Here is a 25,877-nt window from a genome sequence, read left to right as displayed (position 1 = left end):
CTGAATCCCTAGGTTCCCCCAGAAAGGAGGGCCTGGCCCACTGGTGCCCAGGAGGGAATTCCCCCTCCAGCTCCAGCCCAGGGACTGAGCACATGCACCACGAAGATCAAGCTGCTGAGGTGTAGGGGGCCTGATCTGACTTCTCATTCCAAGGATGTGATGGGCAAGTATAAGGACATCACATTTTTTTAAACCTGCATAAAATTAAAACCAGCACAGCCCAGTAGGAAAGCTATATGCTGAGATGACATCCTGCATGTCTTGCTTACTCGGTGTCACCCCTGTATGACTGTTTGCTGACAAGGGGTGGGGCAGGCTATCTGGTCCCTGCCATTTCCCCAACACCAGCACAGACCTGGTACACAGTAGGGCTCAGTGCATTTCTGTTGAATGAACAAATGATTTAAAGAGACCCCAGGACTAGCCCAAGAAACCTCCTCCAGTGTTTGCAGCTGCCCATCTCCAGCTCAGATGGACCATGCCAAATGTATAAACATCTCTCGTCACATCAAGCTCAGGCTCGGATAAACTGAAATGCAGATGAAAGGCTAATATCTGAACGAGCTAAAGAGTCTAATGATCAAAGGAAACAACAGTTTACAAAAAAACAAACACTAACTCAACAAGCGTTCAAACTCAACAACAGTGAAGGAAATGCAAATCAATACGACTATGAAGTATTATTCAATAATAACCAAAAAATTGAAAATTTATAACAACGAATGTGGATGTGGCTGTGAGGAGATGCACTGTTGATAGCAAAGTAAAACAGTTTATTCTTTTCAGAAGGCAATCTATCAATATAGAAATAAAAATATCCATACCTTGGAGTAGGGAACCCCAAAAATCTGTCCCTTCACAAAAGCAACAATGAAGCTGGCAAACTGTCACAACCAACACTTACAGAACTCCGGAATCTAACAAAAAACTAAGAAGTATGGTAATGCTTAATGAAGAATGAAGCTGCTAAATTCCAGCAAGGTTGCACTCTGGCTTTTAGACTTAGCCACCTATCGGCCCTCACTGCCCAGCCCAGGGGCAGCCATGGGGACTGCATTCGTGGTATGGCTTGCTGATGCCAGAGGGGGCAATACCAACTTGTTCTCAAAGAACTGTGGTTGTGTGTTTTGACCTTTCTGGTGGTTCCCTGGGGGATCGACTCAGGGCTGTGCCTTTGTTTTACTTCCCTCAGCACTTTCTCAGGGCTAGCATGGTCTTCTGGGCAGCAGCTGTCCTAAGTGTTTAAAGGCACATCTACTTGCCACAGCCACTTGAGGCAAGGGATAACAGATGGGGCAGCAGCAGAGAGACTGAACAGCCTGAAAAGGAAGAGGCTGAGGAAGGAGATACATAGAGGAATAAAGGTTTTGAAAAGCTCCCATATAAACCAGAGAGTCTAGAAGGCCACGTGCAAGCCCAGGGCCAAGGCATGCTGAGGAAAGACCTGAGACGACTGGGAGCTTCCACCCCAGCTGCCTGTTAGGCTCCACATAATCAGGAAATGAAGACTAAGGCACAGCTGCAAACAGCCTGCTAAGCATTGGAGGATTACTCCAACAGAGCCAGTCTGCAAAGACGAGGAGAGCTTTGTTGTTGTTGTTGTAGGGTTTTTTTGGCTCTAGGCATTTAAGGAAATCTCTATCAAATAATCAGTTGACCACCAAGCTAAAGGAATAGTAACTTCAATGACCATATACAACAAAATAATATAGTCTTTACAAAAAGAGTAAATAGTTTAGAAAAGTCACTAAAGAAACAAAACTACAACTCACAACAAGCAGCAACAACAAACCTGGGGAGAGGGGAGAATCTTCTTTCCAGGGTTACTGTCTTAGAATATTCAAAATGTCCAATTTTCAACAAAAATTACAAAGCATGCAAAGAAACAGGAAAGTATGGCCCATTCAAAGGAAAAAATTAATGAAAAGAAACTGTCCCTGAGGAAGGCCAGATATTGGACTTACTAGACAAAAACTAAATTAACTGTCTAAAATATGTTCTAAGAGCTAAAGGAAATGATGGACAAAGAACTAAAAGATACCAGGAGAATGATGTCTCACCAAGTAGAGAATAACAATAAAGATACAGAAATTATTAAATGGAACCAAACAGAAATTCTGTTGTTGAAAAGTACACTCACTAGGACAGCTATCATCAGAAAAAAAACAAAAAATAACTAGTGTTGGTGAGGATTAGAGAAATTAGAACCCTCATACATTGCTGGTATGAATGTAAAATGGTGCAGCCACTGTGGAAAACAGTTCCTCAGTAAAACACAGAATTACCATATGACCCAGAAACTCCACTCCTACGGATATACTCAGAAGAAATGAAAATAGGTACTCAGACAAATCCTTGTACATGAATGTTCACAGTAGCACTATTCACATAGCCAAAATGCAAGTGTCCATCAACCACTGAATGGGGTATATCCATACAACAGAAAATTACTGAGCCACAAAAAGGAATGAAGTACTGATACCTGCTATAACAATGGATAAACCTTAAAAACATTATGCTAAGTCAAAGAAGCCAGATACAAAAGGCCACATATTGTATGATTCTCTATCTATGAAATGTCCAGAATAGGCAAATCCATAGAGAGAGAAAGATGATTAGTAATTGCCAGGTGCTCGGCGGGGTGGGGGTGGGGAGGAGGAACGGGGAGTAACTGCTTAATGGGTACAAGGTTTCCTCTTTGGATGATGAAAATATTCTGGAACTAGAAAGCGGCAATGGTCGTACAACACCGTGAATGTACTAAACACCACAGAATTACACATTGTAAGCGCTAAGTTTTATATGTATTTCACCATAACAACAGATAAATATACATATAAATATACGTGGAGGAAAAGTGCACGTAAAATAATGTCAAGTAAGTAGAGGTCAATACAACTTGATAGTAATCATGGACCAAAAAGAGGAAAATACAGAAATATGAAATAACCATATTAAGTGAAGGATTTATACAATGTAACTTTTGTACAATTGTTTAAATAATAAAGTGTTCTGAATCCGTGCCTATCCAAGCACTGGAGGGCAGCATCGGAAGCTCCTAGGGGTCCAGTGAGACAAGGATGGCACTGAAAAAACATCCTCGGTCCTGGTTCTGACACCCTGCCCACCTCTGGGCCTTTGAGAGGTGTTGCCCAGGATCACCCATCCTTCCACTCACCAGTGGAATTTTTTCCTAGTTTTCCTGCCTCAAAAAATAACCACTCTCTTTTCCTTCTACACTCTCCTTTCCTTTGTCTTCATAAAAATTGCTTCTGATTCAACCTTCCTAGAGCTTCAACTCAATCGTGTAACTTCCTCGGCTCAGAAGCCAGTGCCAGGCAAAGGTTCACGATGAGGGATCTTCAGAGGCTGGTGACAATGTCCTCCATCTGGATTGTGGCAGTGGTTACTCAAACTACACACACTTGTCAAAGCTCACTGCACTGCAGGTCTAGAAAGGGTGAATTTAACTGTATGTAAATTATACTTCGACAAACCTAACTTAAAAATATCACCGGCTTCCACTGAGTCAAAGTTGAAGCCAACTTCTCAACATACAACATTACTTCCACATTAGAAATCATCTGGCGGAAAACACAGATGCAAAGTCTGTTAAATGAAATGCAAATGCTCCTGGGATAATCAAGCCACCTCTGTGTATTTTATTTATTTATTTATTTTTGTTTTTGAGGAAGATTAACCCTCAGCTAACTGCTGCCAACCCTCCTCTTTTTGCTGAGGAAGACTGGCCCTGAGCTAACATCTGTACCCATCTTCCTCTACTTTATATGTGGGACGCCTACCACAGCATGGCGTGCCAAGACATGCCATGTCCACACCCGGGATCCGAACCAGCGAACCCCGGGCCGCCAAAGCAGAACGTGCACACTTAACCACTGTGCCACCAGGCCATAGCCACCTCTGTGTATAAAGCATCCACTGTTGGCCTTCCCAGTCCAGCCCTCCTAGGGGACCCTGGTCAGGAATCACTGAACTTCCCCTTGTAAAGGAGAGGTGGAAGCTAGGGGGAGGGCGGTTCAAGGCTTGATAGGAGTTCCCCGTGGTATTTCCTCTCCCCACGTAGGGTGATACTTGGGCCAGGGTATGCCTTCTACCTGGGAGGCACCTTTGGTCCTGAGGAAACAAGGAGGACAGGGTGAGGCCAAGGGGAAAGGGAGCCAGCACAGAGGATTCGGGACAACCCAAGCGGAGGATATGGTCTGGGATTAGGGGAGCAGTTGTCCATGAGGCCCACAGGGCAGAGCAGGCGGGGTGTGAGGACAACGGAACCTCAGGGTGCACCCCTCAGTCAGCTTGAGCTGCCTTAACAAATACCACAGACTGGGGCGCGCCTAAGCAGCACACATTTATTTTCTCACAATCCTGGAGGCTACAAGTCCAAGATCAAGGTGCTGGGAGTTTGGTTTCCTCTGAGCCTCTCTCCTTGGCTTGCACACGGCTGTCTTCTCCCTGTGTCGTCACACGGTACCTCCGTGTGTGTGTCTGTGTCCCAATCTCCCCTTCTTATAAAGACACCAGTCATACTGGATTAGGGCCCACCCTCAACGACCTCATCTTACCTTAATCACCTCTTTAAAGACCCTATGTCCAAATATAGTCACATTCTGAGGTACAAGGGGTTAGGACTTCAAGATATGAATTTTAGGGGGTCACGACTCAGCCCACAACTGTACATTTGGCGGCAACAGCCCTGATCTCCGTGGAAGGTGGAGGTCTTGGAAAATGTTAAAAATCCTTGTGTGTATCAGAAAGAGTGATACTCAAAGTCCAAGGTCTTTCCCATGTTCCTGATTTGGACATCAATTTGCTGTTGATATGGCCACGACATCAGCATGATCATGAAGGACAACCCAGAATCAGCTCAAGCAACCAAGAGTTGTGAGCAACCTTCCACCGAAACTCGCGATGGTTCAAGACGTAAATAAGACCACAGGTCAAGATGAGCAAAAGAAACTGCTCTTATAAACAGAATTATCAGAAAAACTGTTTGGTCTATAAATAACAATGCATCTAGGGGAAATGTCACTGAGGACTTGAAGAGGATGAGGAATACCTGGCGATGAGGAGGTGTAAGCATGCTGATTACACTTTCAATTTTTTTTTTCCTAAAGACTGGCACCTGAGCTAACATCTGTTGCCAATCTCTTTTCTTCTTCTTCTTCTCCCCAAAGCCTCCCAGTACATAGTTGTACATTCTAGTTCTAAGCGCCTCTGCTTGTGCTATGTGGGACGCTGCCTTAGCATGACCCAACGAGCGGTGCCAAGTCCGCGCCCAGGATCCAAACCAGCGAAACCCTGCGCCGCCAAAGCAGAGCAGCGAACTTAACCACTCACCCACGGGGCCGGCCCCACACTTTCAACTTTTTTTTTTTTAAAGACTTTATTTTTTTTTCCTTCTTCTCCCCAAAACCCCCCAGTACACAGCTGTATATATTTTAGTTGTGGGTCCTTCTAGTTGTGGAATGTGGGACGCTGCTTCAGCATGGCCTGATGAGCGGTGCCATGTCCATGCCCAGGATTCGAACTGGTGAAACCCTAACCCACCAAAGCAGAGCGCACGAAGTTAACCACTCGGCCAGCCCCCAACACCTCAATTTTTTAATGAAAGTTTTTAACACAAAAATGCAAAGTTGGTCAGTAGTAAAATCTGCAAAATCCTACAAAAGTTAAAAGAGCGGTCAACTATTTTCTCTGCTTACTGATAATGCAAGGAAAAGGGCTTTGGAAAACAGCCTGGCAGTTTCTCAGAGGGCTAAACATAGAGGTACCATATGACCCAGCAATTCCATTCCTAGGTGAATGCAAGAGGGAAGTGAAAGTCTACGTCCACACAAACTCTTGTACATGAATATCCAGAGCACCACTGTTCATAAGAACCAAAAAGAGGAAACAACTCCAATGTCCATCAATTGTTAAATGGACAAAGAAAACTGGTATGTCCATACAATGGAATATTATTCATCCATGAAAGGAAGGAAGCACTGACACACGCTACAACATGGATGAGCCCTCAAAACATTATACTAAGTGAAAGAAGCCAGACTCATAAGGCCACATATTGTGTGGTTCCATTTATGCGAAATGTCCAGAATGGGCAAATCTATAGAGACAGAAAGCAGATTAGTGGTTGCCCAGAACTGGAAGAGGGAAATTGAGGGGTGATAGTTAAGAGGTGCAGCACTTCTCTGTGGCGGTGATGAACGTGGTCTAAAATTCACTGCAGTGATGACTGCAGAACTCTATGAATTATACACTGTAAGTGGGTGAACTGTGTGGTACGTGAATCATATCTCAAAAGACTGTTTTTAAAAAAAGAGTACAGGGCCAGCCCGGTGGAGCAGCAGTTAAGTGCGCATGTTCCGCTTCGGCGGCCAGGGGTTCACTGGTTCGGATCCCAGGTGCAGACATGGCACCGCTTGGCAAGCCATGCTGTGGCAGGTGTCCCACGTATAAAGTAGAGGAAGATGGGCACAGATGTTAGCTCAGGGCCAGTCTTCCTCAGCAAAAAGAGGAGCATTGGCAGCAGTTAGCTCAGGGCTAATCTTCCTCAAAAAAAAAAAAAAAAAAGGAGTACAGGGGCCAGCCCGGTTGCATAGTGGTTAAGTTTGCATGATCTGCTTTGGTGGCCCAGGGTTTGTAGGTTTGGATCCCGTGCACAGACCTATGCACTGCTTGTCGGGCCACACTGTGGTGGCATCCCACACACAAAATAGGAGAAGACTGGCACAGATGTTAGCTCAGGGACAATCTTCCTCAAGCAAAAAGAGGGAGACTGGTAAGAGATGTTAGCTCAGGGCCTATCTTCCTCACCAAAAAAAAAGAGAGAGAGAAAGTACAAGGAAACCTAAATTAAATGTCAAGGCTGATGGTGCAGCCGAACCTTCCAAGAGGACAAAGGTGTACAGCAACAGGAAGCTGGAGAATGTGTTTAAAGCTGTTCACACTGCAGATGCTAATCAAGAAGGAAAAGAGAAACAGAGGATAAAAAGTATCACTAAAATCTTCCAGAAATATTCTACGTGACTGACCATGCCTTTTAAGAATTTATTGGGGGGAGGGGAATTAAAGCTGCTCTTTAAAAAACCTTTCATTTGGAGAACTTAAAGTACCAAGTTGAGTTTGCAACACTTGCCAAAGACAAGAAAACTGCCATAAACCAAGCAAATGTTTCAGTGTTCAGACGTCCATAGAGATGATAAAATAAAATATAAAAGGAATCAGAAACTGCTGATACAACCAGACCAATTCCATGCGGCAAAAGCTGCGGGCGACGAGGTGGGAGGGAGGGAAGGATATTTTCTCCTTTTTAAATTGGTTTCTTTTCTGGGCACAAGTGCTTTCTGTGTCTTCCTAACAATGCACAGCCCACTAAGTTTAGGAAACACAACACCAGCCTTTCTTCCACTCCAGAGTTGCTGGTTTTTGCTGTTCCAGCTTTGGCTGTTCCTCAAGATCATGAAAAGCAGCACACTCGGGTTTCTGAGAGTTCAGTGGCTCACTGCTCCAGGTGGAGCATAGAGCAGGGAGTGCTTTAGAGCGCATCAGAGGAGTAAGTACGTCGTCGCTGCCTGAGGGCACTGTACGATTTCTCAGGCCCTCCTCTCCACCCTCACAGCACTGCCATGCTCTTCACCACGCTGATGAGTTAGTTCTCTCCTCGAGTCACTTGAGTGCACACATGAAGTCTTGTCTTGGTACCCCGGCGCCCAGCCCAGGCTTCACTCAGAATGGAGTCTCAGGAAATTAGGTGGCTGATGCTATCGCGCATTTACAAGAATCTTAGTCTGCTCGGGCTGCCATAAGAAAATACCATAGGCTGGGGGGCTTCAACAACAGGTTTATTTCTCACAGTTCTGGAGGCTGGAAGTCTAAGATCAAGGTGCTGGCATGGTAGGTTTTATTCTGAAGGCTTTTCTCATGGCTTGTGGAAGGCTGCCATCTCTCAGTGTGCTCACACGACCTCTCTGTGTGCTCATGATGGGGGGTGGGAGAGAGAGAGAGCATGTGGGCGTGCTCTGCTCTCTTCTTCTTATAAAGACACTAATCCCGACACAGGGCCCCATTCTCATGACCTCATCTAACTTTAATTACCTCCCAAAGGCCCCATCTTCAAATACCGTAACACTGGCAGTTAGGGCTTCAACACAGGAATTTGGGGGAGACACAATTCAGTCCTTAGCGACATGCAATATACCAAACATCACTATGCTAGGTACAAATCCAATCAGTCAACTTCAAATTAAAGTACAATACACACACAGAGAAGTGTACCAGGGTAAGAATACAGCTTGATGAATTCTCACAAAATGAACACACCTAGGTAACCATTACCTAAGTCAAATAAATGGCATATGCCAGCACCCCAGGGGCCTCCTCATGCTCCCTCCCAGTCAGTACTTCCACACTCTGCCCCAAAGGTAAGAGCTTACACCCCAGATTCGTTTTGCCTGTTTTTTTAGATAATGTATAAAGAGAATCATACACTATTGATTCTTTCGTGTCTGATTTCTTTTGTTCACTGTTACATTTGTGCATGTTTTCACTGCTGAATAGTATTCCATTGCACGAATATAGGCTTAACTCTTCCACTATTGATGGACACCTTTGTCGTTTCCAATTTTTGACTCTTATACATAATGGTTCTATGAACATTGTTATACTTGCCTTCTGTACACACACCCAATTACGAACATTTCTGTTGGGAATGCAGCTAGGTGTCAAATTGACAGGTCACAAATAGGTGTGTCCATTTGCAGTAGATAAAGAGCAAACAGCTTCAAAGTGGTAGAATGAATTTACCCTCCCACTAGCTATTTTTCAGTTCCCATATCTATAACTCTTATTGGAAAAAAATTGTGAAAACCAGTCTTTTCTGTTTTTTATTTTGAAATAATTTCAGACTTACCACAAATTGCAAAAAATAATACAAAAAATCCCCATATGCCCTTCATCCAAATTCCTCAAGTGTTAACATTTCACTATATTTACTTTATCATTAATTATCTCTCTAATGTGTGCGTGTGCACATGTGTGCGTGTAAATATATGATCTTGACACTGTTGCAGGGTATCAGCCAGTTACTTTGTAGATTCTATAAATCTGGATTTGCATGATGTTTCCTCATGATTAGATTCAGGTTATATGTTTTGGGCAGGAATACACAGCTGTGATGCTGTGTTCTTCTTAGTGTGTCATATCAGAAGGCACATGATGCAGATTTGTCCCTTTACTGGTGTTGCTAACTTTAATCTCTTGGCTAAGGTGGTATCTGCCAGGTTTCTCCACTGTAATATTCTTATTTCCCTTTGTAATTAATCCATATCTAATGGGAAGATGCTTTGAGATTATGTAAACATCCTGTCTCTCATCATGCTTTCATTTCCTAGTTTTAGCATCATCTTGCCTGAAACAATTTTTTTTTTTTTGAGGAAGATTAGTCCTGAGCTAACATCTGCTGCCAATTCTCCTCTTTTTGCTGAGGAAGACTGGCCCTGAGCTAACATCCGTGCCCATCTTCCTCTACTTTATATGTGGGACGCCGACCACAGCATGGCTTGCCAAGTGGTGCCATGTCCACACCTGGGATCTGAACTGGCGAACCCCAGGCCACAGACATGGAACGAGCACACCTAACCACTGCACCACCAGGCCAGCCCCACCTGAAACAATTTTTAAGGGAGTGGTTTAAACCTAGTTTTTGTTTGTTTTTAATAGCTTCAAATTTTTCAAAAATCTTACTGTCATAATCAGTAATTCTCACAAATCAGACTTAATTCTGGAAAACCATCAGACATTTACCCTAAAAACATCCCCAAAGTCACCTTCAAAGTTTAAAAAAAATAAAACTGGTAAACTGTGGTGGTGGTCACTGTAGCAGCCTTTCCAAGCAAAATGGAACCCTCCTCGGGAAGCCTGAGAGTTAGCCAAAGAGGACAAGGAACTCTCCTCAAAGTCTCCACTTCGAAACACTCTATATGGGGATGGGGAGCAGGGGTCAAGTTCAGCAGATCCTCAGGGCCCCTGGAGTCCAGCCCATGTCTCCTCTGGTGACAAAGCAAAAGGTAAACCTTGGCCTTGTGTTTCCAGGAGATTCTCACTCACCTTTCTAGCTCTTCCCAGGCTGGGACCTGCTCACCTGTGTAACCACCAAACCCAGCACAGAGAGCTGACTCACCAACCAGGATCCTAACATCCTGTGGCTTAACGAGCAAGGCTCTCTGGGAGCAAAGTCAGCTCATCCTGCAAGCTAACAGTTACAACTAAGAATGGGGGTTGGAGGTCTCCAGGTTAGCTCACAAAACTCACAACTCACAAAGCAGCTGCACAGAGGACTAAGGGTGTGAACAGAACCTTGACCCAGAGCACGACTCCCACAAGATGACGACTTCGACTTAGGCACCTGGAAGACAACTTGCCCCAATCTGTCAGTACAGTCCTGCTCAGCAAACCCCAATTTAGCATCCCTGATGTGTCAGGCACTGTGCTGAGCATGGGAAACGAGGATGGGGAAGATAAAGTCTTTGCCTTTGAGAAGCTTACAGCAGTGGGTCACCAAGACTCCAGAAGATGGCGGAGCCTGGGCCTCACTGTTCCAACAGGTGTATTCAGACTGGCTGGTCATGAGCAGGCTCACGGGCCAGGGCTGCCAGCCCAGTGGACAGCTAAGCCTGGCGGCCACAGAGCAAGGCTCACTCAAAAGTACTGATCTACCAGTGGTTATATGGCAGTCCAATTCTACCTGGAAAGGAGACACAGCCACCAGCTATTTCTTCCCTCTTTAACCCATGACGTAATACATTCTTCACACTTGAACCTGTTGCTCTGCACTTTTACCAACCTCCTCCCTCACATTCCTTGAAAACATTACCATTTAAAGAAAAATAAATGAATGACAGTAGATAGGTACAGTCTGATAACAGGTCATCTTTTCTGCCTGAGTCTCCAACTCCGAAACCTGCCATTACTGAACCAAGGCCACAGGTAACTACAGTACTTCATCAGAGCTAAGATGCCTCTGATGTTGGGGCTGGCCCCGTGACCGAGTGGTTAAGTTCGCGCGCTCCGCTGCAGGCGGCCCAGTGTTTCGTTGGTTCGAATCCTGGGCGCGGACATGGCACTGCTCATCGGACCACGCTGAGGCAGCGTCCCACATGCCACAACTAGAGGAACCCACAGCGAAGAATACACAACTATGTACCGGGGGGCTTTGGGGAGAAAAAGGAAAAAATAAAATCTTTAAAAAAAAAAAAAAAAAGATGCCTCTGATGTTAAGAGCACCATGACTTTCTGTGTCACTAAGAAAAACAAAAAGCTGCCAAGTGAATGATGACACAAAGGAAGACACCACTCATTGTGAGAGCCAGCTCAACTTCAGAGCTGTTAAAATGTGAACAAAGATGCACTGTAGAATCATTAAAAATGACAATTCTGGTTAGTTTGCCATGCTCCAAGCACTGTGTGCTAGGTGTCAAGACAGGAACATGAGAGGGGACAAAAGTGACAAGGTGAAGGGCCCCCCCACCCCCTCCACAGTCAAATGAGGAGACACACTCAACATATAAACTTTACTTCTTCCACCCTCTCCCTCCCAAGCCCCCAACACCCAACCAGCCAGGACTCCATTCCTCCTCAAGCTCACTCATTCCTTCCAGGCTAAGGACTAAAACCATCTCGTCTTCAGCCACGCTCCCTCCTCTCTAGTCCAGCCCAGAGACTGCAGCTCCATCTGCCTAACACATCCCACCGCAGGGTCAGTCCCTCCCCAAATCCTGCAAACCCAAGCCCACAGCCTTTACCCTTCAGCCTCCCTCCCCAACCTCTCCCACTCCCCATCACTGTTTCACAGTGTGATTTCAACATGTCACCTCACTTTCTCCTTCTCTTACTTTCCTGGCTACAAGAAAAATAAAATAATCTGTCTTTCATTTTTCCAAAGAAGATACACAGATGGCTAACAGGCACAAGAAAAGATGTTCAACATCACTAATTATTAGGGAAATGCAAATCAAAACTACAATGAGATATCACCTTACACCCATCAGAATGGCTATAATTAACAAGACAAAAAATACCAAATGTTGGAGAGGATGTGGAGAAAAGGGAACCCGCATACACTGCTGGTAGGAATGCAAACTGGTGCAGCCACTATGGAAAACTATGGGAATTTCTCAAAAAATTAAAAATAGAAATACCATACAATCCAGTCATCCCACTACCGGGTAACTATCCTAAGAACTTGAAATCAACACTACAAAGAGATTTATGCACCCCTATGTTCACTGCAGCATTAGTCACAATAGCCAAGACGTGGAAGCAATCCAAGTGCCCACCAGTGGATAAATGGATAAAGATGTGGTATATATATACACTGGAATACTACTCAGCCATCAGAAAAGACAAAATCATCCCATTTGCAACAGCATGGATGGACCTTGAGGGTATTAAGTGAAACAGGCCAGACAAACACCGTCTGATTTCACTCATATGTGGAAGATAAACAAACACATGGATAAAGAGAACAGATTAGTGGTTCCCAGAGAGAACAAGGGTCGAGGGAGAGCAAAAGGGCACATATATATTCTGACAGATAAAAACTAGAATATTGGGTGTGAGCATGATGCAGCCTATACAGAAAATGACATAAAATAAGGTACACCTGAAATTACACGTTATAAACCAGTCAGACCTCAGTAAAATAATTAAAAAATAATCCTGTCTTAAAGTGTAGCCATGAGGCCAAATAATTATGGAATCCAAAATGCACTGAGCCTTGATGTAAAAAGATCCAAGATTGGGGCTGGCCCCGTGGCCGAGTGGTTAAGTTTGCGCGCTCCGCTGCAGGTGGCCCAGTGTTTCGTTGGTTCGAATCCTGGGCGCGGACATGGCGCTGCTCATCGAACCACGCTGAGGCAGCGTCCCACATGCCACAGCTAGAAGGACCTACAGCGAAGAGTGTACAACTATGTACTGGGGGGCTTTGGGGAGAAAGGGGAAAAAAATAAAATCTTTAAAAAAAAAAAAAAGATCGAAGATTAACTCAGAATATTACAAGTGGCCTGTTTCTATGAATACTGCTTTTTCAAGATGCCTTATTCCTAACACCAAGCCTTATGTCTGTCCTTTTAAACAAATATTTAATAGCTTAGGAATGTTCGTGAGGGCAGTGGCCCTGGTCAGCGAGGACTCTGCCTGCAATTTGAAAGATGAAACGAGATGAGTTTAACCCACAAAGAAAAGTTAAACAGTCTCTAACATCATAAACTGCACATCCATCACACTGGGAACACAAAGCCTTTCTGGAAAGAAAACAGCAGCTACTGGCTTTTTAGGTCAACCACAGAATAGATGTATATGATAAGGAAAATTTATTAAAATGCAAATTTTCTAATAAAATATCTTGGTCTGGCATATCCTTTTGCAAGTTTCTGCAGCACTCATTTAGAGATACTTGCCCCATTATTTAACAGCCGGGACAGTACTATTCGGCATTGCAAACCTTATATTGCTTCATAATAATGGTAATAGATCATTACTAGCTATTATCAGTTCATTTGCGCAGTCTGTCTCCGCCACCCATGAGGTCTTAGGGCTTTATTTTATTCACTGCTCTATTCTCAGCAACTTTGTGCCCTGGGGAACATTAAAAAAAAAAAAAAAGCCAAATCAAGCAAAACAAGCCAATTCTCAACTTAGTTTGAAGAAACTGTCACCTCAAGAAAGCAAACTGTGCCCCCCAGGAGAGGAGGGCCTGGCCGGTCCTGGTCTGGGCTAGCCCTGCGCCCAACACGTGGCCGGTTCAGAGTAAAAGGCACACACACGTGTTGAACAAAGGAATCCGTGACAGCGCAGAAGAGGCGGCGCCCAGCTGTGCCAGAGCTGACCCTGTCCAGGCCTGGGCCGGGCAGGAGTCCCGGTGGCCGTTGACTAACTGTGTGCCCACCACGGGCCCCGAGGTTCCTCAGCCTCAGTTTCCTCACCTGTAAAGTAGAGCTTGCCACCACGTGAGTTGCGGGGTGAGGCCCACACACAGCAGGAAGCCTTCACCCTGAAGGGCTGGCAGGGCAGGAGGCCAGGGAGGGTGGCCAGAGGCGCGGGCACAGGCCTTGGAGGGCAAAGGAAGCGGGCGCAGGCTTCCCGGAGGGTGGGGGGCGGACGGGGGTGCTGGTGGGCCCGGCAGAGGCGCGGGTCCCTACCTCCCAGGCCGCCGAGCTCCCCGCGCCCCAACGTTGCACCCGGGCAGGCAACAGCCAGCCAGTTCCGGGCTCGCCGTGAGGACAGTCCTGCGGTCCCGCGCCCCGCAACCCGCCCGGGCCGCCCCGTGTGCGCAGCCGGCTGCGTGCGCACCCACGTACGCGCCCACGCGCGCGGGAGGCCGGGCGGGTCGCTTCCTGCAGGCTCGCTGCGTGCGCGCCCACGTACGCGCCCACGTGCGCGGGAGCCGGAGTGGGGTTCTTCCTGCAGGTCACACCGTCTGCCGCTCGCCCGCCCACTGCGCTGACCACGGCTCGCTGTTCTCGGGCCCCTTCTCTGTGCCGCGTTTTAGTAAATCAGTGAATCCTCACTTGGGGACCATGACTTCATTTTACAGATGGGGACACTGAGGCCCAGAGGGAAAGGGCCACTTGCCTAGGGCACACAGACAGAAGCAGGTAGCGCCAAGGTTTGAACTCAGAACGGAGCCTGGCCACTTGGCCACCGTCCGACCGCTTCGGGTCTTTCCAAAATTGAGACACTTGCAGGCCTTGTGTGTGGAGAGCACTCCGCTCACCGTCCACCGTTGTTATTCGCAGCGTTCTTTCTGCTTTGAGAACAGATCTGTTCCGGGCGTGTATCTGAGTGTGTGTGATGTCGGCCCTCAGACTCACAAATAGTGGTTGAGTCTCTCCCCTGTGCCTGGCACACACTGTTTCTCTTTATCCTCAGCCAGCCCTGTCATCAGCTAAAACCCACCTCCTACTCTTCTGGGAAACCGTTTTTTAATTAGGCATTGTGAAGAACTAATTAATAATTCTCCTTCCTGGTTCTCCAGGGAGGAGGGTGGTAGAGCAGAACTCGGCTAGCCAATGTTACGGCTGGGCCTCTGGCAAAGCCCATCCCCTGAGCTGGCCCTTCTGGGCCCAGGATGTGATGGGTGGAAGGCAGTGGGCCTGGGGCACTGGGAGGCCTTCCCAGCAACATTGCTACTTGACCTTTACTTCTTTTGATCAACTCCTCTCAGAGATTGGGCCCATTCATTCATCTGACTTCCAGTTGCCAAAAGGGATATTGGAAAAGTTGAAAGGATCCCATCTGAACTCCGTACTGTTCTTTGGAGAACTGCCATTTTCAATGTTTTAAACATACGTAGGTAGATCCCTTGTGATGAGCATTTGAAAGTTTAAAATAAAGAAACCGAGCCGGCCCCAGGCAAAATTGAAAATAACCTATGCAAGAATAATCCTTTTTCAGTGTACAAATTGCTTCCATCAACATTACCTCATTCGATCTTCACAGCAGGCAGGAGGCACTATTACTACTTTCATTTTTCAGATGGAGAAATTGAGGCTTGGAGGCCACCTGCCTGGCCCAGGGCCGTACACTGAGTCCCAGGGCTCTTGTTACTGGCCTACGTTTTTAACCCCATCTCCCAGGGTTTTGCCTTCATTTTAGGGACCCGTTGTCCTCACTTCATTGTCTGTTCAGGCTCTGTGTCCTTGAGGCCCTCCACGTTCCTCCCAGAGGACCCTGGAAGGAGCAGAAAAGGAGGTTTGGCCAAGAAAGTTTGCTTAGGGACCCCAGTAGAGGGCCCTTGCATGGCCTGACCACACACAGCTGAGGACCCGCCCAGTCTCTCCCTCCTCCAGGTCAACCACCTGCTGCTCCTCCTCCTCTGCATCCTTTTTAGGACCCCTGTTCCCTCAGGCCCTGCTCTGTGGGACCATGTGCTGTGTGTGCCCACTCCTAGTGACTTGATCTCTTACTTAACCCAGTTCAAAAGCTGTGTTTCCAAGAGTCCTTTGAATAGTGACCCTAGTGATGGGGCTGACTCAGGAGACAAGGGCTTTAGGCAAGTTGGCCTTGCTCCTTCTCAAGTCATCCCATGTAAGTAGCTGCTTATTCTTCCAAGGGCCAGCCTGGAGTGACACTTTCAATTATTTTATTCATTTATTAAATGAATGAATAAACCACATAGCTTCCACTTTATGTGGTATAAAGTGGTATCTCATTGTGGTTTTGACTTGCATTTCTCTGGTGACTAATGATGTTAACATATTTCCATGTGCTTATTGGCCATTTGTGTATCTTCTTTGGAGAAATGTCTATTCAGAACCCTTGCCCACTTGTTAATTAGGTTTTTTGTCTTTCTGTTGACTTGTAAGAGTCTTTTATAAATCCTGGATACTAGACTGTTATCAAATATATGATTTGCAAATATTTTCTCTTTTTCACTTTATTGATACTGTCCTTGAAGCACAAAAGTTTTCAATTTTGATAAAATCTAGTTTGTTTACTTGCTCTTTTGTTGCTTGTACGTAAGGTGTCATATCTAAGAAACCATTGCTTAACTCAAGCTCACTAAGACTTACACCTATGCTTTCTTCTAAGAATCTTATGGTTTTAGCTTTGATTTAAGTCTTTGATCCATTGGGAGTTAATTTTTGTGCGTGCCGTGAAGGGGTCCACATTCTTTTGCACGTGGCTGTGTAGTTGTCCCAACACTATTTGTTGAAAAAACAATTCTTTCCCCTGCTGAATTGTCTTGACACCCTTGTTGAAAATCAATTGACCATAAATATGTAGGGTTATTTCTGGACTGAGGTGGGCATTTCTATCACCACTTGACAGAGGTTCAGAGAGGTAAAGCTACTTGGCTAAGGTCACAGAGCTAATAAAGAAGAGGACACTGGAGGCCAGCCCAGTGGCGCAGTGGTTAAGTTCGCATGTTCTGCTTCAGCGGCCCGGGCTTTGAAGGTTTGGATCCTGGGTGCGGACATGGCACCACTTGGCAAGCCATGCTGTGGCAGGCATCCCACGTATAAAGTAGAGGAAGATGGGCACAGATGTTAGCTCAGGACCAGTCTTCCTCAGCAAAAAGAAGAGGATTGGCAGCAGATGTTAGCTCGGGGCTAATCTTCCTGAAAAAAAAAGAAGAGGACACTGGATCCAAACCCAGCTCCTTAGGTTTGTGCAAAGTGCTATGAGTAAACAAGATGGGGGAATGATTAACTCCCCATCCTAGGAGGCAAGTATCAGAACTGGTCCTGAAATCCCTAAAGGGAAAAAGCAGAGAGGCCTTTGGGGAAACAGCAAAGAATGTGTTGTGGTTGGAAAGCGATGGGCAAGAGCAGAGGGGGCAGGATTTAAAGACTTGCCAGGATATTTGGCCTTCCTTGTCTGGGAGAGTGGGAGTCACTGAAGGCTTGTAAGCTGGGAAGAGAGGGATGGGAGAGGAAGGGGTGGAGGAGACTTGGAGGGGAAAGAAGGAGAGTTTGGAAAACTTGACTTAGCAGTCCCAAAGAACCATGAGGTGGAGATGAGGATAGGCAGCTTAGCTGGGAGAGAGGGCTGGGAGTGGAAAGAGGGCTCTGCTGGGGCGTGAACGAGAGAAACAGCAGCTGCGGACCAAGCTCCAGTAGAGGAAGGAGAGGCAAGAAGAGAGGCCGAAAGGCAGGGTCGAGGAAGCTTAGTTTGGGGGAAGGCAAGGTGGAAGTGGTTAACAACGGGAAGGTGTCTAAGAGAATGAGGTTGTAAACAGAGCCTGGAGGTGACAAATAGGAGGCCAGGGGTGACCTTAGTAACAGAATTTCAGGGCACAGTGGGGTAGGAAGGCAGGTTGGGTGAGACCACCCATAAGTGGTTGGTGAGGACGTAGACAGAGAGAGGGAGCGGTTCTTCTAAGAAGCCTGGAAGTAAATGGAAGCAGGAGACAGCTCATGACTGAGAGGCGCTGTGCTGAGGAAAGATTGTGTCTCAGCATCCTCAAAGGCCAAGGGAAGGGGCCTGATGCAGGGAGAGGGCGAAGAGCCCAGCAGCTGAAAGGGTAGACCTGGGGAAGAGAGACCCAGTTCCTCCAAGACCAGAGGGAAAGGATGAAGGAAGGGGAAGAGGAGGGAAGGGAGGCTGAGTGAAATACAAGATGGGCAGGGCTGGGGCTTAAGGACAGCAAAAGAATGAATGAATAAGAAAGAATTCTTCTTGACCGAGAGTGAAAGAATGGCTAAACTCCCAACATCAATGGCTCAGCCAAGGGTGACAGTCACAGGCCTGTCATGGTGTATGATTTTTTCCAGCAGTTCTAGCCACCTTGGAAGCAGGAACCCAGAAAACAAATGATTGGGCAAATTTAGTGTTGGGTATCAGTGGGCAAGGGAGAAAGGAACCGAGAATGTCCGTGACAGTGTGGTTGAACATCTGAGCAGGGGATTGTCCCAGGTAGAGACCCATGCTGGTCACCCCCTGTTGCCCCTCCAGACCTGCCCTGCAGCCTTCTCCCCACTCTCTGTGCCTGGGGGGTTGTCTTCTGTGACTCCCATCAGGGACTTTCTCACCTTCTGGTTGCCAGTTAGGTTCACTGGCAGGAATGAAGAGAGTAGGAGGAGAGAGATGTCATATTTGTCCGGCACCTCCACCCAACCCCCCCCCCCCCCCACACACACACCAAGGCTCTGGCACTGGCACAGCTCCTCTTGCTGCTACAGCTCTCACCAGGTGCCAATATCACCGGGGCTAGTAGGGTGGTCAGAGCATCCCACCGTGCCTGACCCTGGTCCTCACCATCCCTTGGGGCTCCCTCAACCCTGCACACCCCTCTGCAAGCAGTCTTTTACTAACCTCTTCCACGTGGTTCGGCAGGGGCCCTGAAGGAGGGGGGTGGGGCCGGCCCAGCAGGAGGGGGTGGAGGGAGAAGGAGTAGGGGAAAGAAGAGGTGGGTGTGGGGGAAGAGAGGAATACTAGAATTTCCCAGGTGGAGCTCAAGTTCCTCTCGGGAATAATAAGTGGGGCTCCAGGGCATTGGGAAGTGGGGGTCAGTGGGTGAGCGAAGGGTCCTGGGAGGGAAGGGTGGCAATTCATGTTTTCTCCTGTGTGAGGTGCCCTGTGCTGCCTGTCAGCTCACCAGACTCCTTTTATTTCTTAAAAAACCACATACACAGAAAACCTTTAATTAAGAAACCTCCTCTGATCCCTCAGCCCCAACTGTGGCGAGGCCCCATGCTGACAGCTGTTCCGTGCGACCCATTTTGGATTTGAGGCATCTGCATAAAAACGTTCTGTTTGTTCTGACCTGGCTTTTCAGCAGGAAGGGTCCCAGCTCCCAGCAGCCTGCCGGAGGTTAAGCCACTTTGTCACATCTTCATCAGGTCTCCATAGGGGGCCCTCGGGGTTCTGGACTGTCCCTAGCTGATGCGGGATCTGGGCAGGCCTGCGTTCAGCAACCATCTCCCCGACTCCCTGTTATAATTAAAAACTGGCCTGACTTGTACCTTCTAAGTGGTCAGGGCCTCTGTGGTCGGAGCTGCTCCTTCGGGTGACAAAAATGCAGATTAAGTCCCTTTTTGACCACATTACTTCAAGCTTGTGTGAACTCTGCCCAAATCAAGAACAACCTCCTGCCCTTCCACTTTGAGATTCCATGCAGAAACCACGTTTTACTCACTCTTGAATAGTGACCAGCCTTGGCCCGTGGAAAGGACTGGATGTAATCTTCCTAACATTCAAAGCGTCTCTGAAGGTCAAGAAGATAAACAACCTCCCCAAATAAGAATATGAATAGACAATTTAAAAAACTGTTTATTTTATTTCTGAATAGGTAATCCATTCACATAGTTAAAACACCCCAAATAGCATGAGAGGTCTGCAGTGAAGTCTCACTCCCACCCCTGCCCTCAGGGGCCCAGTGTCGTGTCCCCCCAACCCGTGCATACACAGAGGTAGCTACTTGTGTTAGTTTCCTGTGCATCCTCCCAGAGTTCCTCTAGGTAAACACAAGCAACTATGAATATATTAAATAGTTTGTACGCCAGCATTAACTGGGCGCTTATAATGTGGTAGGCACAGTTCTGAGTGCTTTACAAGTGTTAATACCTTTAGTCCTCACAACAGCCCCAGAGGTGGTGCTATGCCCATTTTAAAGAAAAGGAACTGAGGCAAAAAAGAGGTTAAGGAGCTTGCCCACCCGAGTGGTTGAGCTCTGCAGTTCGCAGCAAAGGAAATGCAAATGACCAATAAACATACTAAAAGAGGCTCAGCTGCCTTAGAAGTCAGGGAACCGAAAATGCAAACAGCAACAGCATCTCCTTTTTTACTCATTCCTGGGGGAACTTTGTAAAAGGCGGTAACGGTCAGGGCATGGAGGCAGGGAGTGGCACTCACACGCCTGCTGGTAGAGCATGAATTGCTCCAAACTTTTGGGTATACAACCTGGCAGAATTTGTTATAATGTTCAATGTACACATTCTTTGGCCCTATTCCTCAGAAATGAAGGCTCCAGAATATAAGGCTATACGTACACAGACGTGCATTGCACCATTGTTTGAGGCAGAAAACCAGAAACTCTGAATATTCATCAAAGAGGAAACGTCAGGTAGATCGTAGTGCATTCAGAGGAGGGAACATTATGCAGCAATTACATAAGATGAATTAGATCTATGTATTGATTTGTGATATCCACAAAATATTTTTAAGTGAAAAAAGCAACTTACTAATAGTTTGTATAGTAGTTACATATTTTTGTATTTTATCTTCATTTATAGATCTGTACATTTTTAAGAAACATCCCAAATATGTGCATTTGTTTGAATATGTTTATATGAGCATGGAGCACTGATTCTCAATCAGGGCAATTTTGCCCTCTAGGGGACACATGGCAAGGGCGAAAGACAATTTTGGTTGTCGCCACTGGGGAGTGCTACTGGCATAGTTGCTGAACATCCTTCAAGGCACACAGGACAGCAACCCCCATTTACTGCAAAGACTCATCCAGTCCAAAACATCAACAGAGCTAAAGTTGCGAAACCTTGGCACAGAGAAAGGAAACAAGGGATAAGCACAAAATTGTTAAGTTAAATTTTCTTACACATATATGTTGTTTGACTTATTACAATGTGCATTTATTTTGACTACTACAAATTATCCTATAAAAGTAAAAAATAATGCTCAATAAAAGTTTATTGTTTTGGCAAAGACAATGATGGAGCAGGAGTGGGAGACTGTTCCCCAAGCCAAACTATTTCCCAAGGAGGCATTGGGGGCAGGGGTGTGAGCGGAGGGTGGTGGGAGGCAGAGACAGCAGGCGATGGGGCTGATACCCTGAAGCCTGGTCCTCACATTGGAGCTCTCCCATATAGTCTAAATAATCCCAGGGTTTTTTTTTTTTTTTTTAAAGATTTTATTTTCTTTTCCTTTTTCTCCCCAAAGCTCCCCAGTACATAGTTGTATATTCTTCGTTGTGGGTCCTTCTAGTTGTGGCATGTGGGACGCTGCCTCAGCATGGTTTGATGAGCAGTGCCACGTCTGCACCTAGGATTCGAACCAACGAAACACTGGGCCGCCTGCAGCGGAGCACAGGAACTTAACCACTCGGCCACGGGGCCAGCCCCAATCCCAGGGTTTTTGTGAGCTGAATGAGAACCTGCAAAAATGTCCTATGATTAGGCAAGCCTACTGTGAGAGTGAGAAACAAGCCTAAACTCTATTTCCATTTTGTAGCCTGGAATAAACCATATATGGTCAGGTGGCAGGGAATTGTAACATCAGAACTGAATTTCTCACTGGTCTGCTGAGAGCTGGGTTAGTAGGTATTCCTTGGGAAAGAGTGGCCAATTAAGATGGGAAAACTCTGGCTTAAACCATAGGTAAATTAAACGGGATTCTCTGCTTCAGCCCTAATCAGAAACTTTAATATGCTAGAATGTACATTCCCAAGAGGGTGGTCATCAAATGCAGGATTTCCGTGTTGACAAATAGAAATGGCAAGCAACAGGATATATTGGAGCATGTGAGGAAGCCATTTGGTGTAAACCTAATTCGGCCTTTGCTTTTCCAAAAGGGCCTGACGTGGCCATTAAGCATGCATTGTATATCTGCTTTAATCATTTACTACGGCAAGAACAAATGCCCTTAAGATAAAAGTGCAACTTCCCCCACATTGGCATTTCCTTAAGGATAAGCACCTCTTCCTAGGCTAGGAACTGATTGCTGCACTCATCTTTGACCACCCAGTTCACCTGTGACCACCCAGCTTGAGACAGCAGACCTGCCACCCTGCTGTGTCCATCATCACTGTGCTGACAGAGCAGTCTCACGACTATTGTAAAAGGGACATTTCAGTCATATGTGAGACATCCTCTTTGGGGGTATATAACCACTCTGTACACCCTACTTTGGTGCCCTTTCTTCCTTTGGGAAGGAAGGCCCCGGGCCACAGTCCTCACATTTTAGCTCAGAAGAAACTCACCCAAATTTTCATTTATAGATTGGTTATGGATTATTTTCGTTGACAGTGTCTTGACCGAGTCCTTTTTACTGAGAGCATCCCCTCTCTGGATTCCATGGAATACACTTTGGGAAATACTCATCTAGACTAATCGGAGTTTTACTGATGAGGTTATGGTGGCCAAAAGAAAAGGTGACCGGCTAAGTTAGCTGGTGGGGTTCCATCCCAGAACACCTGTCTTCTGGACCAATGCTTCTTTTCCCAGCATTCAACATCTAACCACAGGTACAAATCAACTATAGATTCTTGGGGAACATTCATAGGACTTAAGGAAATTTTTTTTTTTCCAATTTAATTTTGAGGGATTGCAGTGGAGGTAAGAGAGAAGGGAGTAACAGTGGAAGCCATTCAAAGCCAAACCCACTTTTAAAGAGGATCAAGACAATTTTGGCCTCAAAATAAACACCATTTTTTTTCTCAGTGGAGGGGGCACCCATGAAGACTAGATGTGCTCCTGTGTAGGAATGTTCCACCTGGTCCTTTTGAAAATATAACCTGCACAGGACAGGTGGGAACACCTGGGACTTCAACCCTCCCCGATTTACCTCAAATTGACCCTACAGAGCCAGGAGAAGCCCTACAAAACTGATTCTGTATATTCTGTCCAAGAAGTGAATTTACTAAAATTTACTTGATCTCTGGGCCTCTGCAAGGAACTGAGGAGTCAAAGATGAAAGAGCATAATACCCGCTCTGAAGGGATTTCCTGTCTGGTAGGGAAACAGATATTGCACACAGCCAGAGTGTGACAGGGCTATATGACAAGGTGAATACAGTCCCAGGAACCGATGGAGGGCAGTGTTTATAAAGCCTTTCGAATTTCACCTTGCTAAGAAGCTTGCATACTTTAGCTTGTGGGCAATGGGGAGCTATGGAAGATGTTTTCAGTTTTAAACAGAGAACTCTGGTCCCAGAACGCTCTGTGACTCCGTTTTCCCATTATCAATTCCCCTTCCCGCTGCCCCCTCCCTTGACCTCTTCCTTGGTTAATAACTTCCCGGTGTGTCCACCCCTTCCCCCACATCACGAAGAGCCTTCGTCCTGGGAGGGGTCCTAAATCTGGCCCTACCCGCCTCCCCATCGCGGGCTCCGCCTCAGGGCTGGACCTCACTTGCAATGACCTCATCACCTCAACACAACTGTAACAGGAAATTGATGCTAAGGCTGCGGGTAGGTCCTGCCCAAGTTCTTAAGGACTGGGGCAATGGAACAAGTTCGCGGTGGCTCACCCACTGCCAGATGAACCAGCGTAAAAATTAACACAGTGGCCTTTAGGAGCCTACTCCAAAATTTAGATCATTTGGGGTCTAGCAAGTCTCTCGACAGACGAGGTCACTGAGTCCCAGGGACGCAAAACGACTTACTCCACATCTCCGCACTAGTAAAGCGCTAAGCCCCAAGAACCTACAGGGGAGACCGTGACAGCTACTCTGACCTCGGAGCTGCGCGGCGGAAGTACCGAGGCAGAACTGAGCATGCGCAGCCTTTGCCGCCGCAGGCGGAGTCACGTGAGCGGGGCGGGCTCCCAGGCGGGCGGAAGCGGAAGGGTGACGCCGAAGGCAAAGAGCCCTGCCCCGGAAGTCCCGCCCGTCTTTGGAGCCCGGCCTCGGAAGTGCTGCTGTTTGTAGCGGGCGTGATGGCTTCAAGGTTACTTCGGGGAGCTGGAGCGCTGTCCGCGCAGGCCCTGAGGGCCCGCGGTCCCCGTGGAGTCGCCGCCGTGCGCTCTATGGCATCTGGAGGTACTCGGCCGGCCGGGCGCGCCAGCACCGGCGCCGTTGCCCTCGCGGGGTGGGGCTAGAGGCGGCAAAGCGGGGCTGGCCGTTCAGCTCCTCGGAGCCCTGGTGACCGCTCCACGGCCCCGAGCGCCTCGGGCCCGCGGGCGTCTCCCTGTTATTCCCGGCCGCCTCTGCTCGCCCTCGGAACTGACCCTGCTGCGAAAGAATCCTAAACGGAGGTGCCGGGTCACCTTGGGCAACGGAGACTGCAACCGGGATGTGGGAGGCTAAGCCGCCCTTCAGATCTGCGCCCACCTCATGTTGGAGGATCCCCACTAGCAATCTGATTGATCTGCTTTTAAAAAAAAACGTCGTGAAATATTGGCCTCCGTGGTTGAAGGAAGAAAGATGCCCTGTGCTGCCACTTTTGGGGATCATGACTCTGGTCCTTAGGGGACAATGTGTATGGGTAGCCTTTAGGAGTTTATGAACTGTGTGCAAAGGTTTATGTATGTGCGTGTTCCGTCGTGAGCAGTTCAGGCGACATCCTAATTCAGTATTTTCCTTTAGGTGGTGTTCCTACTGATGACGAGCAGGCGACTGGGCTGGAAAGGGAGGTCTTGATGGCTGCACGGAAGGGATTGGTGAGGAGAGACCTCTTTCTTTGTCTTCTTGGGAGCTCACGGATGGGATCAGAGCAGTCTCCTCTCTGGGAGCATTTGATCCAGGAAACCTGGCTTGTGGGAACAGTACCTCTAGCCTCCAGAGGGTAGAGGTCATTTGACATAACGGTTCAATTCTTGTCTTTTCAGGACCCATACAATATACTGGCCCCAAAGGCAGCTTCAGGCACCAAGGAAGACCCTAATTTAGTCCCCTCCATCACCAACAAGCGGATAGTGGGCTGCATCTGTAAGTACCTCACCACTGTTTCCCTATTCATTTATTTAATATATCCTACTATACAGGATGTCTACAAGCTGCTTCAAATCTTTTGTTTATGTGTATAAAGAGGATATGTGTGTAAATGAGTTATTCTAAGGGTCCTGGCAGTCAAGCCTCATTAGCCTGAGTAGGTCATCCTTACTGTAAAGAGACATAGACTGTCTTTAATACTGGCTCATTGGAGATGCAGCATGAAGGAGTACTCATCCAGAAAATATTTACTGTACTTCCTCTTTGCCGGACACCGTTTTAGGCATTAGGAATATATACCAGAATGGACTCTGCTTTGGGATTCTACATATGCAGGGGAACTGTTAGAACTATAGTGACTCTGATATGAGGTCAGTTTACTCACAGGTAAACTCAGGGCCTCAGTTTCTTTATCTGAAAAGTGGTGAGGAGAGCTTGAACTGATTCCTTAAGATGTCAGCCATAACTTTGTGTCTCAGAGGTGGCTGAGGATGAGATTAATATTGAAAGTCTCCCCTTCTAGGCTGGATGACCTTCAACCACCTTTTTCCTTTCAGGTGAAGAAGACAACAGTGCTGTCATCTGGTTCTGGCTGCACAAAGGCGAGACCCAGCGGTGCCCTAGCTGTGGAGCCCATTACAAGCTGGTGCCCCACCAGCTGGCCCACTGAATCTTTGCACTAACTTACTCAAAATGTGCTATAAAGTTTCTTCTTTCCAGTAAAGACTAGCCATTGCATTGGCTCCTTCCCCCACA

The 25,877-nt window shown here is 46.9% G+C and overlaps 2 protein-coding genes and 1 long non-coding RNA gene across 5 annotated transcripts in view; 1 reads left to right on the top strand and 2 right to left on the bottom strand.

Moving 5' to 3' along the window:
* Positions 1-14,389, bottom strand: part of FAM178B (family with sequence similarity 178 member B) — a 101,038-nt gene extending 86,649 nt beyond the window's left edge. Inside the window, exon 1 of one of the 3 annotated variants that reach the window (XM_008536032.2) lies at positions 13,998-14,389. The gene's annotated coding sequence lies outside the window, so the exon portion shown is untranslated. The remainder of the gene's footprint in view (positions 1-13,997) is intronic. The other 2 variants (XM_070573541.1, XM_008536031.2) reach the window with 2 other exon arrangements.
* Positions 14,390-20,783: 6,394 nt separating this feature from the next.
* On the bottom strand, positions 20,784-23,952 carry LOC139075688 (uncharacterized). Its single transcript, XR_011526344.1, has 2 exons — positions 23,856-23,952; positions 20,784-21,013 (listed from the first exon to the last, which is right to left on the bottom strand). It is a non-coding gene; the product is annotated as an uncharacterized lncRNA (long non-coding RNA).
* Positions 23,633-25,877, top strand: COX5B (cytochrome c oxidase subunit 5B). Its single transcript, XM_008536034.2, has 4 exons — positions 23,633-24,230; positions 24,777-24,850; positions 25,019-25,118; positions 25,679-25,877. The coding sequence occupies exons 1-4, from the start codon at positions 24,128-24,130 to the stop codon at positions 25,789-25,791; spliced, it is 390 nt and encodes a 129-aa protein (XP_008534256.1). The 5' UTR covers positions 23,633-24,127; the 3' UTR covers positions 25,792-25,877.

This window comes from Equus przewalskii, chromosome 14 (assembly GCF_037783145.1).
Source record: "Equus przewalskii isolate Varuska chromosome 14, EquPr2, whole genome shotgun sequence".
In the NCBI taxonomy this organism is placed as follows: Eukaryota; Metazoa; Chordata; class Mammalia; order Perissodactyla; family Equidae; genus Equus; species Equus przewalskii.
Note: the sequence above shows the minus strand (reverse complement) of the source record. Positions and strands in the feature narration are given on the sequence as shown.